Genomic DNA, 17827 nt, shown 5'->3' on the forward strand with positions numbered 1-17827 from the left:
AGATACAGCGGGGCTCACAGTCTGAAAAGGAGGGAGAACATGCATTGAATCCCCACTCTGCAACTGAGGGAACTGAGGCATAGAGAAATTTAGTGACTAGCCCCAAGTGACACAGTGGGCAGTGGAGGAGGTACCTGGATTAATACCCAGGTCCTCTGGCTCCCAGACTTGTAGTTTAGTCACTAGGTGATACTATCTCTCTACAGGGTAGGAGAAATCACTTCTTCACATCCAAAAATAAAATCAAAAAAACTCTTTTTAGATGATGATGATGCCATTTGTTAAGCGTTTACTATATGCCTAGCACTGTTCTAAGTACTAGGGTAGATACAAGGTCATCAGGTTGTCCTACGTTGGGGCTCACAGCCTTAATCCCCATTTTACAGGTGAGGGAACTGAGGCACAAGGACTTGCCCATGGTCACACAGCAGACAAGTGGCAGAGCTGCGATTAGGACCCAAGACCTCTGAGTCCCAAGCCCGGGCACTTGCCACTAGGCCACGCTGCTTTACAGATGAGAGGAGGAGGACTGGGGGGGGCGGGGGCGGGGGGTGCCCCAGGGACCCACAGTGTAGAGGAGGCAACACATGAGGCGGAAGACTCACAACCAAGCATAAATATGCCGCTTCCCTCTTCCTGCAGCCGATGCCCACATGCCCACTCAGGGGTGGTAGGTCTGCAGCCCGTGCCCTCGGAAGGAGCCTGGGCACCCAGTTTCCACCCACACACCCTGGAACTCTTTGACAAACAGGGGGCGCGGGGCGGAAGGCGAGGACGCCTTGAGTTTCCTCAGGGAACGAAGCCAATAAAAATGTATGATCAGAATAAATACAGCCTGGTGCTCCTGACCAAGATTTAAAGCCATTCCCAGGCCTAAGCCTGCCTTTCTCTTCCTTCCAGGTAGACTGGCAATAATAATAATGTCGGTATTTGTTAAGCTCTTACTATGTGCAGAGTACTGTTCTAAGCGCTGGGGTAGACACAGGGGAATCAGGTTGTCCCAGGTGGGGCTCACGGTCTTAATCCCATTTTACAGATGAGGTCACTGAGGCACAGAGAAGTTAAGTGACTTGCCCACAGTCACACAGCTGACAAGTGGCAGAGTCCAGGATTCGAACCCATGACCTCTGACTCCCAAGCCCAGGCTCTTTCCACTGAACCATGCTGCAATAATGTTGGTATTTGTTAAGCGCTTACTACGTGCAGAGCACTATTCTAAGTGCTGGGGTAGATACAGCGTCATCAGTTTGTCCCACGTGAGGCTCACAGTTAATCCCCATTTTCCAGATGAGGTAACTGAGGCACAGAGAAGTGAAGTGACTTGCCCACAGTCACACAGCTGATGAATGGCAGAGCCAGAATTCGAATCCATGAGCTCTGACTCCCTAGCCCGGGCTCTTTCCACTGAGCCACGCTGCTTCTCTACACAGTCCTCTCCCTGCCACGGGCACGCACACAAGCGACTGACAATATGCAGAAGCAGGATGGCTCACTGGAGGCACTCCGGAGCTGGGAGTCAAAAAGGTCTGGGTTCTAATCCCACCTCCTCCACGGGTCTGCTGGGTGACTGGGGGCAAGGCACTTCACTTCTCTGGGCCTCAGTTACCACTCCTGGAAAATGGGTTTTAAAACTGTGGATTAATTTGTATCTATCCCAGCATTTAGAACAGTGTTTGGGACATAGTAGCACTTAATGAGTACCACAATTATTGTTATTTATCGAGTTCCCACCACACACCCACACCGGAGCGTTGGGCTGGATCCCACCTCCGCCACTTGTCAGCTGTGTAATCTTGGGCAAGTCACTGCACTTCTCTGTGCCTCGGTTACCACATCTGTAAAACGGGGATTAAGCCTGTGAGCCCCACGTGGGACAACCTGATTACCTTGTATTTACCCCAGCGCTTAAAACAGTACTTGGCACATAGTAGGAGCTTAACAAATACCACCATTATTATTATTATTGTTATCATTTTTATTATTATTATTATTATTCTCGGTGACTCAGTTCCCTCATCTGTAAAATGGGGATTAAAAGTACGAGCCCCACATGGGACGACCTGATTACCCTGTAATAATAATAATAATAATGATGGTATTTGTTAAGCGCTTACTACGTGCCCAGCACTGTTCTAAGCACTGGGGTAACAATAATAATAATGTTGGTATTTGTTAAGCGCTTAATATGTGCCAAGCACTGTTGTAAGCGCTGGGCTAGATACAAGGGAATCGGGTTGTCCCACGTGGGGCTCACAGTCTTCATCCCATTTTACAGGTGAGGTAACTGAGGCCCAGAGAAGTTAAGTGACTTGCCCGAGGTCACACAGCTGACAAGCGGCAGAGCCGGGATTCGAACCCATGACTTCTGACTCCCAAGCCCGGGCTCTTTCCACTGAGCCAAGCTGCTTCTCTGTAGAAACAAGGTAATCATGTTGTCCCACATGGGGCTCACTGTCTTATCCCCATTTTACAGATGAGGGAACTGAAGCACAGAGAAGTTGTGACTCGCCTAAAGTCACATAGCCGATAAGTGTGTAATAATCAGATATTAGAACCCACGTCCTCTGACTGCCAAGCCCGTGCTCTTTCCACTAAGTCACGCTCTGTATCCACCCTGGCGCTTAGGACAGTGCTTGGCACAGAGTAAGCGCTTAACAAATACCTCAATTTCTATTATTATTTATTTATTTATTTGTTATTTACTGAGCGCTTACTCTATGCATGGCACTGTACTGAGCACTTGGGAGAGTACAATACAACATCGGACGTGTTCCCCACCTACAGCGAGCTCGAAGTCTAGGTTGGGGGTGTGCTGATGTGTTGGGTTGTTGTGTTGGGCCTCCCCGCCCCGCCCCCCGCTGCCCCCGCCCCTCCCTCATAGTCCCAGTGTCATGGGTTCGAATCCTGCCTCTGCCACTTGTCAGCTGTGTGACTGTGGGCAAGTCACTTCATTTCTCTGGGCCTCGGTGGCCTCATCTGGAAAATGGGGATGAATAATAACGTGGGTACGGGTTAAGCGCTTACTCTGTGCAGAGCCCTGTTCTAAGCGCTGGGGGAGAGACAGGGTCATCAGGTGGTCCCACGTGAGGTTCGCAGTCTTCAGCCCCATTTTCCAGATGAGGTCACTGAGGCCCAGAGAAGTGAAGTGACTTGCCCACAGTCACACGGCTGCCAGGTGGCAGAGCCGGGATTCGAACCCTTGACCTCTGACTCCCAAGCCCGGGCTCTTGCCACTGGGAGCCTCCCGTGGGACCACCTGATGACCCCGTCTCTCCCCCCAGCGCTTAGAACCAGCGCTCTGCCCCCAGTAAGCGCTTAACAAATACCAACGTTATTATTATTAAAATGGGGGTGCAGACTGTGAGCCTCACGTGGGACAACCTCCTTCCCCTCTGTCTCCCCCAGCGCTTAGAACAGTGCTCCGCACCTAGTGAGCGTTTAACACCTACCACCACTATTAGCCCCGCCCCCTGCGGGTCCCGCCTTCATCTCCCGATCGCCCCGCCCCCCCCATAGTCCCGCCCACGGATAGCCCGCCCCCCTCGAGCCCCGCCCCCAGCGGATCGTCTTGCCCCCCGATTGGTCGGCCCCCGCTTGCCCCGCCCCCGACAGACTGTCCCGCCCTCCGATTGGTCGGCTCCCGCTTGCCCCGCCCCCGCCGGATCGTCCCGGCCCCGCCCCCTCCCCTCCCCTCCCCTCCCCTTCCCTTCCCTTCCCTTCCCTCCGCTCCCCCGTCGGAGCCCTCCCGGTCCCGCGGCCGGGCGGGGAGCGGGGAGCGGGGAGCGGGCAGCGGGCAGCGGGACCCGGCGCGCCTCCCCATGGGGCTCCGGGCCTGGCTGGGCGCCCTCCGCTCCTGCTGCCGCCGCTGCTGCGACACACACTGCGATCCACGCTGCGACTGCGACAGCCTCTGCCCCGGACCCGCAGCGCCCAACGCCGACGCCGAGAAGGAGCCGCTGGTGCGGTAAGGGGGGGAGGGGGCGGGGCCCGTCCCTCCGTCCCTCCGTCCCTCCGTCCCTCCGTCCCTCCGTCCCTCCGTCCCTCCGTCCCCCCGTCCCTCCGTCCCGCCTCGCACGAGCATCTTCTCTTCGTTCAATAGTATTGATTGAGCGTTTACTATGGGCAGCGAGCGCACTGGACTAAGCGCTCCGAATGGACAACTCGGCACATTTATTCATTCAATAGTACCGACTCAGCGTTTACTATGTGCAGAGCGCTGTTCTAAGCGCTCGGAATGGACAGTTCGGCACATTTATTCATTCAATAGGTATTGATTGAGCTCGTACTATGTGCAGAGCACTGGACTAAGCGCTCGGAATGGACAATTTGGCACACTTATTCATTCACTAGTATTGATTGAGCTCTTACTATGTGCAGAGCACTGGACTAAGCGCTCCGAATGGACAATTTGGCACATTTATTCATTCACTAGTATTGATTGAGCATTTACTATGTGCAGAGCGCTGTCCTAAGCGCTGGGAATGGACAAATCGGCAACAGATAGAGACAATCCCTGCCCACGGACAGGCTTACTCTTCTGCCACATCTGCTGAATTGCACCCTCCCAAGCGCTCAGGACAGTGCGCTGCACACAGTAAGCGCTCGATCAATACGACTGAATGAATGAATGCATGAATGCCCTGCACACATTCATTCATTCAATAGTATTGATCGAGCCCTTACTATGTGCAGCGCACTGCCCTGAGCGCTTGGAATGTACAATTCGGCACCATTCATTCCAGCTCTGCCACTTGTCAGCTGGGTGACCTTGGGTAAGTCACTTAACTTCTCCGTGCCTCAGTTTCCTCATCTGTAAAATGGGGACAAAGACCGTGAGCCCCCCGTGGGACAACCTGATGATCTTGGATCTCCCCCAGCACTTAGAACAGTGCACATCGTAAGTGCTTAACAAATGCCATTATTATTATTCGATGGTATTAATGAGCGCTTACGATGTGCAGAGCACTGTACTAAGCGCTTGGAATGGACAATTCGGCAACAGATAGAGACAATCCCTGCCCACTGACGGGCTTACAGTCTAATCGGGGGAGACAGACAAAAACAATAGCAATAAATAGAATCAAGGGGATGAACATCTCATTAACACATCGCTCGATCAATACGGCTGGATGAATGAATGCATCTGCGTGTCACGTGCTTTTGTCCTGGCTGTGGATGTGACTTGCTTGTATGTCTGTGTTTGTGTCCTTTGGGCGAATGTGTGTCTCGAGTTTATCATCTTGCTGTCTCCTCCTCTGTGACTCTCAGTCATAGTTGTTGTCATTCATTTGTTCATTCGGTCGTATTGATGGAATGCTTACTGTGTGCGGAACACTGTACTAAGCGCTTGGAATGGACAGTTCGGCAACAGAGACAATCCCTGCCCAACAACGGGCTCGCAGTCTAGAAGCGGAGGACAGACAACGAAACAAAACAGGTCAGGCGTCGATACCATCAAGATAAATAAAATCATAGTTATCTACGTCTTCGGCCTTTTGCAGTTTACAGCCTATTGGTATGACTGTGTCCTGGGGGTTTAAAATGATGCCACCCTGGGGAAGTGACTTTGGGCAAGTCATTTAACTTCTCTGTGCCTCAGTTACCTCATCTGTAAAAGGGGGATTAAGACTGTGAGCCCCACGTGGGACAACCTGATTCCCTTGTGTCTACCCCAGCGCTTAGAACAATGCTCTGCACATAGTAAGCGCTTAACAAATACCAACATTATTATTAGGTGGATATCAGAATATCTGCATATGCCTTGTGTTCATACCCAAGAGAAGAAGCAGCGTCGCTCAGTGGAAAGAGCCCGGGCTTGGGAGTCAGATGTCATGGGTTCGAATCCCAGCTCTGCCACTTGTCAGCTGTGTGACTGTGGGCAAGTCACTTAACTTCTCTGTGCCTCAGTTACCTCATCTGTAAAATGGGTATGAAGACTGTGAGCCCCATGTGGAACAACCTGATTACCCTGTATCTCCCCCAGCGCTTAGAACAGTGCTCTGCACATAGTAAGCGCTTAATAAATAACATTATTATTATTATACCCCCCTGCGCTTTGACATTCACTCTTCTCCTAATGCACTTAGGTCCCTTATACTCATATCCTTATACTCTGTTCCTTCCCCTCTCTGTAATTTATTTTAATGTCTGTCTCCTCCACTGAACTATAAGTTCCTTGTGGACAGGATCCTGTAGTATTTTTCTCAAGCGCTTAGTACAGTGTTCATTCATTCAATCGTATTTATTGAGCATTTACTGTGTGCAGCGCACTGTACTTAGCGCTTGGAAAGTACAATTCAGCAAATGAGAGAACAGTCCCTACCCAAAAACCGGCTGTATGGTATCACTAGATACCACGGATTGACTGTTTTGTACCCGATTGATGTGTACAGCAGCATTTATGTACATGTAGATCTCTGGGACTGTATATGTGGGTCCTGAGTGTGGGCATCCGAAGTATTTGTGTATTGTGTATTTGGGTATCTCTTGTATATTTGTGTGCATCTTCTATGTGTTTGTGTGCATCTTGAAAATGCTTTCATCTTCCCTTCTTTGCGTTCTTCCTTGGCCTTGTGCCTTTCTCGCCAAGCTCCTTGGGCATCACGGCTCCTGGTCTGAAGAAAGGGTCACAGAGGTCGCAGGGCAGGGAAAACCTGGCCCGGGGGACCCTTGGATGTGTTTTCAGCTAGCATCTATGGGGTGTTGATTTGTTTCAGGGTGCCAGCCCAGTGCGGTCCTGCTTTTCATACAGTGGGTTTAGAAACAGCAGCTACTCACAGAATTTGGGTTGAGAGAAGGGTGTGATCGTCATAATTACAGCATGAAATCTAGTAATCTGGGAACCAACTCGAAGGATTGAAGCCAACTGCAGTGCACTGAACACCCGCTGAGTGACAGCCATCAGCCCTTGATTTTCCCCTTGATTTTATTTATTTCCCCTTGATTCTATTTATTGCCATTGTTCTTGTCTGTCTGTCTCCCCCATTTAGACTGTAAACCCATCAAAGGGCAGGGACTGTCTCTATCTGTTACCAATTTGTACATTCCAAGTGCTTAGTACAGTGCTCTGCATATAGTAAGCGCTCAATAAATACTATTGAATGAATCAATCAGCCCAAAGTTAGCCAAGGGTTGGGAGTGGACATTTGGCATTTTGCAGGGATTTTCTTTATGGATGTGACTTGATTTTGATACGTTTGGATGAGGAACCCCTGGCCCCTGCCAGTTGACACTATACACTATGCTACAAACCAAATTTATTTACAAATTTTAAAGAATTGCTATTTCTCACTGCAATTCATTCTCACTCATTCAGTTGGGAGGCAGCATGGCCTAATGGGAAGAGCATGGGGCTGGAAGTCAGAGGACCTGGACCTAGGTTCTAATCCAAACTTCACCACTTGCCCACTATGTGTTATGGAGCAAGTCACTTAACTCCACTGTTTTTTTCTTTTTTTTGGCATTTGTTAAGCGCTAGGGCAAACATATACTAATCAGGTTGGATAATAATAATGTTGGTATTTGTTAAGTGCTTACTATGTGCAGAGCACTGTTCTAAGTGCTGTGGTAGATACAGGGTAATCAGATTGTCCCACATGAGGCTCACACTCTTAATCCCCATTTGACAGATGAGGTCACTGAGGCACAGAGAAGTTAAGTGACTTGCCCACAGTCACACAGCTGACAAGCAGCAGAGCCGAGATTCAAACCATGACCTCTGACTCCCAAGTCCGGGCTCTTTTCACTGAGCCACGCTGCTTCTGTCTCACATGGGGCTTACATTCGTAATCCCCATTTTACAGATGAGGTAAACTCTTTACAGGCAGGGAATGTCTGCTAATTCTGTTACATTGTGCTCTCCCAAGTGGTTAGTACAGTGCTCTGCACATAGAAAACGCTCAATAAATACGAATGATTGACTGGTTGCTTGGTGAGGTAACTGAGGCACAGAGAATTGAAGTGATTTGCCCAAGGCCATCACACAGCGGGCAAGTGGCGGAGCTGGGATTAGAACCCAGGGTCTTCTGACTCCCAGATCTTTGCTCTATCCACTAGACAATGATGCTTCTCTGGCTCTTTTGTTTCCTCATCTGTAAAAATGGGAATAAGATATCTCTTCTCCCTCCCTCTTAGACTGTTATAGCTCTTGTGGTAGACAGGAAAAGTGTTCAACCTGATTATCTTATATCTAGCCAGCACTGTACCCAGTACAGTCCTTGGCATATAGTAAACACTTTAAAAAAAAGTATCATCAGCTTGGATCAATCAGTAGTATTTATGAGCACCTACTATGTGCAGATTGCCAAATGAAGTGTTGGGGTGAGTACAGTAGACAATAATAGACCCAGCAGTAGAATCCAGAGCTAGAAAAAGCCTTCTTGCATGATGATTGAAGGGCTGGATGTTGTTTTCACTTTGGTCAAAGAAAAGCTTTGAAGGTTTTGGTCAGAAAGAGCCACTCCTTTCTTGTCAGGCTGGTTTAGCCTCAGCAGGAAAGCAGTGTAACCTAGTGGCAAGAGCCCGGCCCTGAGAGTCAGAGGAGCCGGGTTCTAAATCTGGTTCCACCACTTACTTGTCTGCCTTGTGATCTTGGACAAGTCACTCAACTTCTTTGCACCTCAGTTCCCTCATCTGCAAAATGGGGACTTAATACCTGTTCTGCCTCCTACTTAAACTGTGAGCCTCATGTGGGACTTGATTATCTTGTATCTACCCCAGCTCTTAGTACAGTGCTTGGCACATAGCACTTAGCAAGTGCCACAATTATTAGTATTGGAATTAACTGGTCTTCCAGTTTCAGCTGAGACCCAGGCATCTTCTGAGGCTTCATTTTATCATATCCTTAAAACATTTCCTCTGCCCTCCTTGCTTTCGGTTTCTCAACCTAAGTTTTCTGTATTCAACATTTATTAGGGAATCTCTAGACTCTTGTCTTGTTATGGGCAGGGAATGTGTCTGCTAATTCGGTTGTATTTACTCTCCTAAGATCTCAGTACAGTGCTCTGCACATAGTAAGTGCTCAATAAATACAATTGATTAATTGATTGAATCCTGCTGGGGGACATTTCCCTTCCTGTGTCTCACCCAACAGGCCTGGGTCGAAGGAAGCAGAGCTGCAAAACTAGGAGTCTACGCCATTCTAGGACTTCATTGTCAGTGACTCTGCCTTGTTATTCGGTGTTAAGTGTAACTTGTAGATGGTGCTGGTGAAACAGCTCAAGGAATCCGATGAGGCAGCCAGGTATTTGTTGTTTGTTTGTTAATGGTATTTAAGTGCTTACTATGTGCCAAGCACTGTTTCAAGTGCTGGGGTAGTTACAAGGTTATCAGGTTGGACATAGTCCCTATCCCACATGGGACTCATGTAGGAAGGAGTAGGGTTTACAGATGAAGAACCTGAGGCACAGAGAAGTGAAGTGGCTTGCCCAAGATCACACAGCAGGTGGATTTAGAACCCAGGGCTTCTGGCTCCCAGGCCCATGCTTTTTCCACTAGGCCATGCTGCTTCTCATAAGGACCAAGATGGGGTCCAGATTCCATAGCTATAGGGGAGATTGGACAGAACTCCAGCTCTGAAGCCCTTCACTTTGGTCTGGAGCCTGCGGGTGCCACACTCCCTCCACACACTGGCAGTCTCCCTAAGGATGTGCAAACCTTCGGGATTTGGTTTTTATGTTTTAGGTGTTATTGATTGTCCATCCACCTCTGCATCAAACAGAATCTCTTTACCAGCAGCTTTACAGCTGTCAGTCAACTCATCCCATCTTACTTTGCTCCTCTAATGCCAACCTGCTCACTGTATCTAAATCTTGACTACCTCGCTGCTGACCCCTTGCCCATGTCCTGCCTCTGGCCCAGAACTCTCTCCCCATTCATATCTGATAAACCACCACTTTCCCCACCTTCAAAGCCTTATTAAAATAATTTCTCCTCCTAGAGGCTGTCCATTCATTCATTCGTTCATTCAGTCGTATTTATTGAGTGCTCACTGTTTGCAGAGAACTGTACTTGGGAGACTACAATACAATAATAAACAAACACATTTCCTGCCCACAATGAGCTTACAGTCTAGAGGGGAGGAGGCAAACATTAATATATAAATAAATGACAGATATGTACATAAGTGCTGTTGGGCTGGGTTGTAGTTGGGGGGGTAACGTACAAAGGGTGCAAGTCAGGGCGGTGCAGAAGGGAACGGGAGAAGAGGGAAGTGGGGTGGGAGGTGCTTAGTCAGGGAAGGTCTCTTGGAGGAGATGTGCTTTCAATAAGGCTTTGAAGGATGGGGAGAGTCCTTGTCTTTCAGATTTGAGTAGGGAGGACATTCCAGGCCAAAGGCAGGACGTGGGTGAGGGGTTGGCAGTGAGATAGACAAAATCGAGGCACAGTGAGAAGGTTAGCATTAGAGGAGTGAAATGTGAGGCCTCAGTTGTAGTGGGAGAGTAGTGAAGTGAGGTAGGAGGAGGGAAGCAAGGTGATTGAGTGCTTTGATTCACTTCTCCGACTTAGCCCTCTTCTCCCCTCCTCCCTCTCCCTTCTGCGTCCCCCTTAAACTTTGGTTTGTACCCTTTATTCACTCCACCCTCAGCCCCACGGCATTTATATACATATTGTAATGTAGTTGTATTAATGCCTGTTTCCCCCTCTAGATTGTAAGCTTGTTTTGTCAGGGAACGTGTCTACCAACTCTGTTGTATTGTACTCTCCTAAGGGCTTAGTCCAGTGCTAATTGATTGATTGATTGATCGATCGATTGTCTACCATTACATGTTGGTCTGAGTCCTGCCTTGGTAAGAGAATTCTGTCACAACAGTGAGCTCTGTGTTGCTAATGTACATTTTTTTGTTTTGTATATGGCTTCCATAGTCCAGGCTGGTAAATCACCAGCGTGGCTCAGTGGAAAGAGCCCGGGCTTGGAAGTCAGAGGTCATGGGTTCGAATCCCAGCTCTGCCACTTGTCAGCTGTGTGACTCTGGGCAAGTCACTTAACTTCTCTGTGCCTCAGTTACCTCATCTGTCAAATGAGGATTAAGACTGTGAGCCTCACATGGAACAACCTGATCACTTTGTATCTCCCCCAGCAGAACAGTGCTCTGCACAGACTAAGTGCTTAACAAATACCAACATTATTATTTTTTGTAGACTTGTAGCCAACCCGTAACACCTAGTTGGTTCGGTACTTGATCACTGGTATTCATTGAGTCCTTACTGTGTACAGTGCAGAACAGACATTACAAAAGGCTTGGTAAACACATTCCCCACCCTCGAGGAATTTACAGTATAAAGCAGGAATTTTACTTGAATTGGTTTTTTTCATTAGTGATGATGGTTTGCAATGAACCATCCACGCTCTCGGATCAATTTATATCTACCCCAGTACTTAGAACAATGTTTGACAAATAACAAGTACTTAACAAATCTAATGATAATAATAATAATAATAATGAGCTCTCAGGAGCTAACAGTCCACCTTGAGAGATGGTTGGTTAAACACAGTAAGCACTTAACCAATACCGTAATTATTGGTGCAGTCTGGAGGTAAAGCATGCCCAATTGGAAAGAATGTAGGATTGGGAGTCAGGAGACACACACAAACACAAACACACCTACCAGTGCCGGGAGCTGCTGGGACTGGTCCTTCCAACAGAGTGGCCCAGCAGCGGCCATCCTTGCCCAGAGCTGTGGCTGTCACTATCCAGCCTCACTTCTTGTAGCCCACAAGCAGGCCCAGCCCAGGCTAGAGGATAGGGGGGTCACCTTCATTCATTCATTCCCATGATAAGGAGGACTGCACAAAAATAACTGAATTTTTTATTAAGTACTTACTGTGTACCAAGCACTGTGCTATAAAATGGGGTAGATACAGTACAATCCGGTCAGACACCAGTCCCTAATCCCCCATGGGGATCACAGTCCAAGGAGGAGGGAGAACAGGTATTCTATCCCCAGTTTACAGTTGGGGTAACTGAGGCCCAGAGAAGTGAAATGACTTACCCAAGGTCACATAGGCAAGTGGCAGGGTCGGGATTAGAACCCTGGTGTTCTGACTCCCAGGCCTGTGCTCTCTCTCCTAGGACATGCTGCTGTTTTTCCTGGAAAATGATTAGAACACCAACCTGACCAGGGAGATGGGGCTGGTTCCACAGCTCTCCCCACTTGACAAGCCCTTTGGAAATCACATTTCCTTCAGGAGGGCTTCCCCAATTTATTTCTAATCTCCCCTGCTTCTATCCCTCCTGCTGCCTGTTCAAGGACCTTTGTGCTGCTTAAGCATTAATTACTCACAGCCTCGCGAAACATAATAATAATGATAATGGTATTTGTTATGCTTTTCTGTGTACCAAGCATTGTTAGTGCTGGGGTAATTACCAGGTAATCAGGTCCCATATGGGCCTTAGAGTCGTAATCCCCATTTTACAGGTAAGACCCAGAGAAATGAAGTGACTCACCTAAGGTCACACAACAGATATGTGGCAGACCCAGGATTAGAACCCACGTCCCCTGACTCCCAGGCTCCTTATCTTTCCACTAAGACACTCTGCTTTTTTGTTTATATCATATATATCCCATTTCTTAAATGCAACTCTTGTCCGTAATCTCTTTTCTGCCTTCCTTCTATCTGTAATTTATACTAGGTTGGTTCTCCCATGCTAGATTGAAATTCCTCCTTGAGGGAAGTGTTCATATCCTTTAATTCCATTGCACTAAGCTCGTTAAATATTAGCCGCTCAGTTTTTACTACTGATTAGCCTCAAGACTGGGATCAACTCTATACTCTGGGCAGGAAACGTGTCTGTTGTTATGTTGTACTTTCCCAAGTGGTATTTGTTAAGCACTTGCTATGTGCCAGGCACTGAAATAATAATAATAATAATGTTGGTATTTGTTAAACGCTTACTATATACCGAGCACTGTTCTAAGCGCTGGGGTAGATACAAGGTAATTAGGTTGTCCCACATGAGGCTTACAGTCTTAATCTCCATTTTACAGATGGGGTAACTGAGGCACCGAGAAGTGAAGTGACTTGCCCAAAGTCACACAGCTAAGTGGCGGAGCCAGGATTAGAACCCATGACCTCTGACTCCTAAGCCCGTGCTCTTTCCACTGAGCCACGCTGCTTCTCTATACTAAGCATTGGGGTGGATACAAGCAAATCAGGTTGGACACAGTCTTGTCCCAAGTGGGGCTCACCATCTCAATCCCCATCTTACAGATAAGGTAACTCTGCTGACCTAAAAACGGCATTGATGAGTGACTCTCATCTGATAATCCCACAGGAACATGTTTCCTCTGAATAGATCCCGATCTGCCAATGACTGGCAGTGTAATTCAATAGGCTGCTTTTGATCTTAATTGATCACAGAGCTTTTTATTCTCAAACCATCCCTGAAAGTGCCATACCATCAGTTTGATATCCTTCCACAATTGTACCCCGAGAGATTTGAAAATGACAGGAGCTGCCGTATGGCGTCCGTGCAGTGGGACTGGCTGGATAATGCTGATGAAATATTTATCGTTGGCAGATGCTAACTGAAGGATAGGGTGCAGATAGATTTTCCTAAACTGGCGTCTGTGTTCTTTGGGTACTTTTGCCTATATTTTGCCCCCAGTAAAGTGATTATATTGAAAAACATCAGCACAGTTTTATTACGTGGCCGCCTATTTTTGACAGGATAATACAGGAGCTAGTCAGTGTTCTACTTGTCTGCATTTCTGAGGTATGTAGCTCGAAAATTTCTAAAAGTGGAGTCTGATTTCCCATTGGTGAATGGGGTTTGCGTGACACAAGGGACACTGATCAGTCTATCAGTGGTGTTTGTTGAGTGCTTGCTGCCCTGGCAGGCTAAGGCCAATAATAGTAAAGACTAGTAAAGATAATAAAGACTAATAATAGAGTAACTGTGATATTCGTTAAACACCTACTCTGTGCAAAACACTGGGAGATACAAGTTACTTGGGAGAGGCACATCCCTAATAATGTTGGTAATGTTGGTATTTGTTAAGCGCTTACTATGTGCAGAGCACTGTTCTAAGCTCTGGGTTAGACACAGGGGAATCAGGTTGTCCCATGTGGGGCTCACAGTCTTAATCCCCATTTTACAGATGAGGGAACTGAGGCACAGAGAAGTTAAGTGACTTGCCCACAGTCACACAGCTGACAAGTGGCAGAGCTGGGATTCGAACTCATGAGCCCTGACTCCAAAGCCCGTGCTCTTTCCACTGCGCCACGCTGCTTCCCTACCCTATCCCTATCCCAATTCCAAGTGGGGCTCACAATCTTAAAGTGGAGGGAAAACAGGTATTTTAGTCCCCATTTTACAGATGAGGAAATTGAGGCACAGAGAAGTCATCACACAGCAGGCCGGCGATGGAGCCAGGATTAGAACCAAGGTCCATTGACTCCCAGACCCACGTTCTTTCTTCAAGGCCATGCTGTACCCATCACTAAATCCTGTCGGTATGAACTTTACCCATCGCAAAATCCACCCTTTCTTCATCCATACACCTACCAATTAGTTAGTCCAGTCACTCATCCTCTCCCCCCTTGATTACTCTATCAGCCTCCTTGCTGACCTCCCAGCCTCCTGTCTGTCCCCACTCCAGTTCATACTTCCTTGTGCTGCCCGGATCATTTTTCTACAAAAACTTTCAGGCCATGTTTCCCCTCAGGAAGCTTCACTGGTTGCCTGTTCACCTCCACCTCAAACACAACCTCCTCACCATCGGCTTTAAAGCACCCAATTACCTTGTCCCCTCCTACTGCACCTCGCTACTCTCCTACTACAACCCAGCCCGCACACTTCACTCTTCTAATGCTAACCATCTCACTGTACCTCGATCTCATCTCTCTGGCCTCTTGCCCACATCCTGCCTCTGGCCTGGAATGCCCTCCTTCCTCATATCTGACAGATGGTGAATCTCTCCCACTACAGAAGCCTTATTGAAGGCATCTCTCCTCCCAAGAACCTTCCCTGACTAAACCCTTTTTTGATGATGGTATCTGTTAAGTGCTTATTAAGTGCCAAGCACTTTTCTAAGCACTGGGGTAGATACAAGAGAAGCAGCGTGGCTCGGTGGAAAGAGCCCAGGCTTGGGAGTCAGAGGTTATGGGTTCTAATCCTGGCTCCGCTGCTTGCCAGCTGTGTGACTTTGGGCAAGTCGCTTCACTTCTCTGTGCCTCAGTTGCCTCATCTTTAAAATGGGGATTAAAACTGTGAGCCCCACGAGGGACAACCTGATCACCTTGTATCCCCCAGCGCTTAGAACAGTGCTTTGCACATAGTAAACGCTTAACAAATACCACCGTTTATTTTGAGAAGCAGTGTGACTCAGTGGAAAAAGCCCGGGCTTGGGAGTCAGCGGTCATGGGTTCGAATCCTGGCTCTGCCACTTGGCAGCTGTGTGACTGTGGGCAAGTCACTTAACTTCTCTGTGCCTCAGTGACCTCATCTATAAAATGGGGATTAACTGTGGGCCTCACGTGGGACAACCTGATTTCCCTGTATCTACCCCAGCGCTTAGAACAGTGCCCTGCACATAGTAAGCGCTTAACAAATACCAACATTATTATTATTATTATTACAACGTCATTAGGCTGTCTCACATGGGGCTCACAATTTTAATCCCCATTTTACAGATGAGGTAATTCAAGTGCAGAGAAGTTAAGTGGCTTGCCCGAGGTAATACAACAGACAAGTGGTGGAGCCGGGATTAGAACCCACGTTCTCTGACTCCCAAGCCAGTGCTCTTTCCCCTTTCCTCTTCTTCCTCTCCCTGACTTGTTCCCTTTATTCATCCCCCTTCCCAGCCCCACAGCACTTATGTACATATCTGTAATTTATTTATTTATATTAATGTCTACCTCCCCCCCACCCAGACTATAAACTTGCTGTTGGCAGGAAATGTGTCTGTTTTATTGGACTCTCCCAAATGCTTAGTACAGTGCTCTGCACACAGTAAGTGCTCTATAAATATGATTGACTGACTCTCCCTGTTCACAACCTCGAGAAAGGGGTGTTGCTCAAGGGATGGGTGTGGAGGTCTGGAGTTCTGGCCTGGACTGGAGCTAGTGGCAGAGGCAAAGCAACCTGGGGTGGATGGGTGGGCTGTGAATCCCCTGAGAAAGCTCATAGCCCCAGTGCCTCTGAGGAGAGGATCATGCCCACTTCACTTGCCTTTCCCTCCTGGTAAGTAGGAAGACAGCATCATTGTTCCAATGATTTTCTCCTCTTCTCCTTTTCCTCTTTCCGGATATCTTTTTTTTTATATAGTATTCGTTAAGCACTTATGTGCTAGACACTGTACAAGCACTGGGTCAGATACTAAATCATCATTTTGGACACAGTCCTTCATTCAGTCATATTTATTGAGCATTTACTGTCTGCAGAGCACTATATTAAGCACTTGGGAATGTCCCCCAGAGAGCTCACAGCCTTAATCCCCATTTTACAGATGAGGTAACTGAGGCACAGGAAAGTGAAGTGACTTGCCCAGGGTCACACAGCAGAGGAGAACGAAAGAGACCAAGAAAGATGGAGAACCAACATGGCATAGTGGATAGAATACAGGCCTGGGAGCCAGAAGGTCATGGGTTCTAATCCTGGTTCTGCCACTTCATTCATTCAGTCATATTTATTGAGCGCTTACTGTGTGCAGAACATTGTACTAAAAACTTGGGACAGTACAACACAGCAATAAAGAGACACAATCATCTGCTGTGTGACCTTGGTCAAGTAAGTCACTTCACTTCTGTGTGCATCAGTTACCTCATATGCAAAAGGGGGATTGAGATTGTGAGTCTCACGTGGGACAGGGACTGTGTCCAACCCAATTTGCTTGTATCCATCCCAGCGCTTAGTACATTGCCTAGCACATAGTTAGCGCTTAACAAATACCATAATTATACCATATATTACCACAAATACCATAATTGAGAAGCAGCGTGGTGCAGTGGAAAGAGCACGGGCTTTGGAGTCAGGGCTCATGAGTTCGAATCCCAGCTCTGCCACTTGTCAGCTGTGTGACTGTGGGCAAGTCACTTCACTTCTCTGGGCCTCAGTTCCCTCATCTGTAAAATGGGGATTAAGACTGTGAGCCCCACGTGGGACAACCTGATTCCCCTGTGTTTACCCCAGCGCTTAGAACAGTGCTCGGCACATAGTAAGCGCTTAACAAATACCAACATTATTATAATTATTGTTATGTGGCAGAGCTGGGATTAGAACCCAGGTCCTGTTCCAGGCCAGTGATCTTTTCACTAGACCATGCTGCTTCTCCATCCATCCTGATCTCTATCTTTCTCCTCTCCCACCCCCACCCCTCAGCTCCACTAGAGGTTATGCAACCCACAGTCCCGGGAAGGAAGATAGAGGGAGGGAAGGTGTTAGTTCGACAGATTCGTTGAGGAGTGTTTCTTGTAAAGGTAGAAGAAGGTGTTGGGTGTTTATACTTCAATCCACTCAGTGCCTGGTCACGGTGAGGAAATCTGTGAGTGGCTCAGTCTGCTTCGAGCACATGCGGAGAATATTGGCAGAGTTCGGAGGGGTTGGGCAAGAGAATTGTTCTTTTGGAGAGCAACTCTTTAACGGACTTTGGCTACCATTTGCCAATGTCTTTTTGGCCAACTTCTTCTTGCTGCCCTTGTGTCTCAGCCGGAACAGAGACGATGGCCTCCTCTCCATGGCTCTGAAAGGAGAGGGGGACTGTTGTGACAGGCTGATGTCTCCATAGAGACAGTACATAGGCAGATGGTGGTGTGCCCTTTGTGTGGAAGCATAGGAACCCCTGTGCTCAGCTGAGGTGAATCTGTTTCCTTTATTTGGCAAAGACG

The 17827-nt window shown here is 47.9% G+C and overlaps 1 protein-coding gene across 1 annotated transcript in view; it reads left to right on the forward strand.

The window, feature by feature from the left end:
• Positions 1–3742: 3742 nt before the first annotated feature.
• MREG (melanoregulin) overlaps positions 3743–17827 on the forward strand; it is a 56522-nt gene continuing 42437 nt past the window's right edge. The window contains exon 1 of the mRNA XM_029068216.1: positions 3743–3964. Coding sequence (XP_028924049.1) covers positions 3819–3964 — 146 coding nt within the window. The 5' untranslated portion in view covers positions 3743–3818. The remainder of the gene's footprint in view (positions 3965–17827) is intronic.

The sequence above is a fragment of the Ornithorhynchus anatinus genome, chromosome 7 (genome assembly GCF_004115215.2).
Source record: "Ornithorhynchus anatinus isolate Pmale09 chromosome 7, mOrnAna1.pri.v4, whole genome shotgun sequence".
In the NCBI taxonomy this organism is placed as follows: Eukaryota; Metazoa; Chordata; class Mammalia; order Monotremata; family Ornithorhynchidae; genus Ornithorhynchus; species Ornithorhynchus anatinus.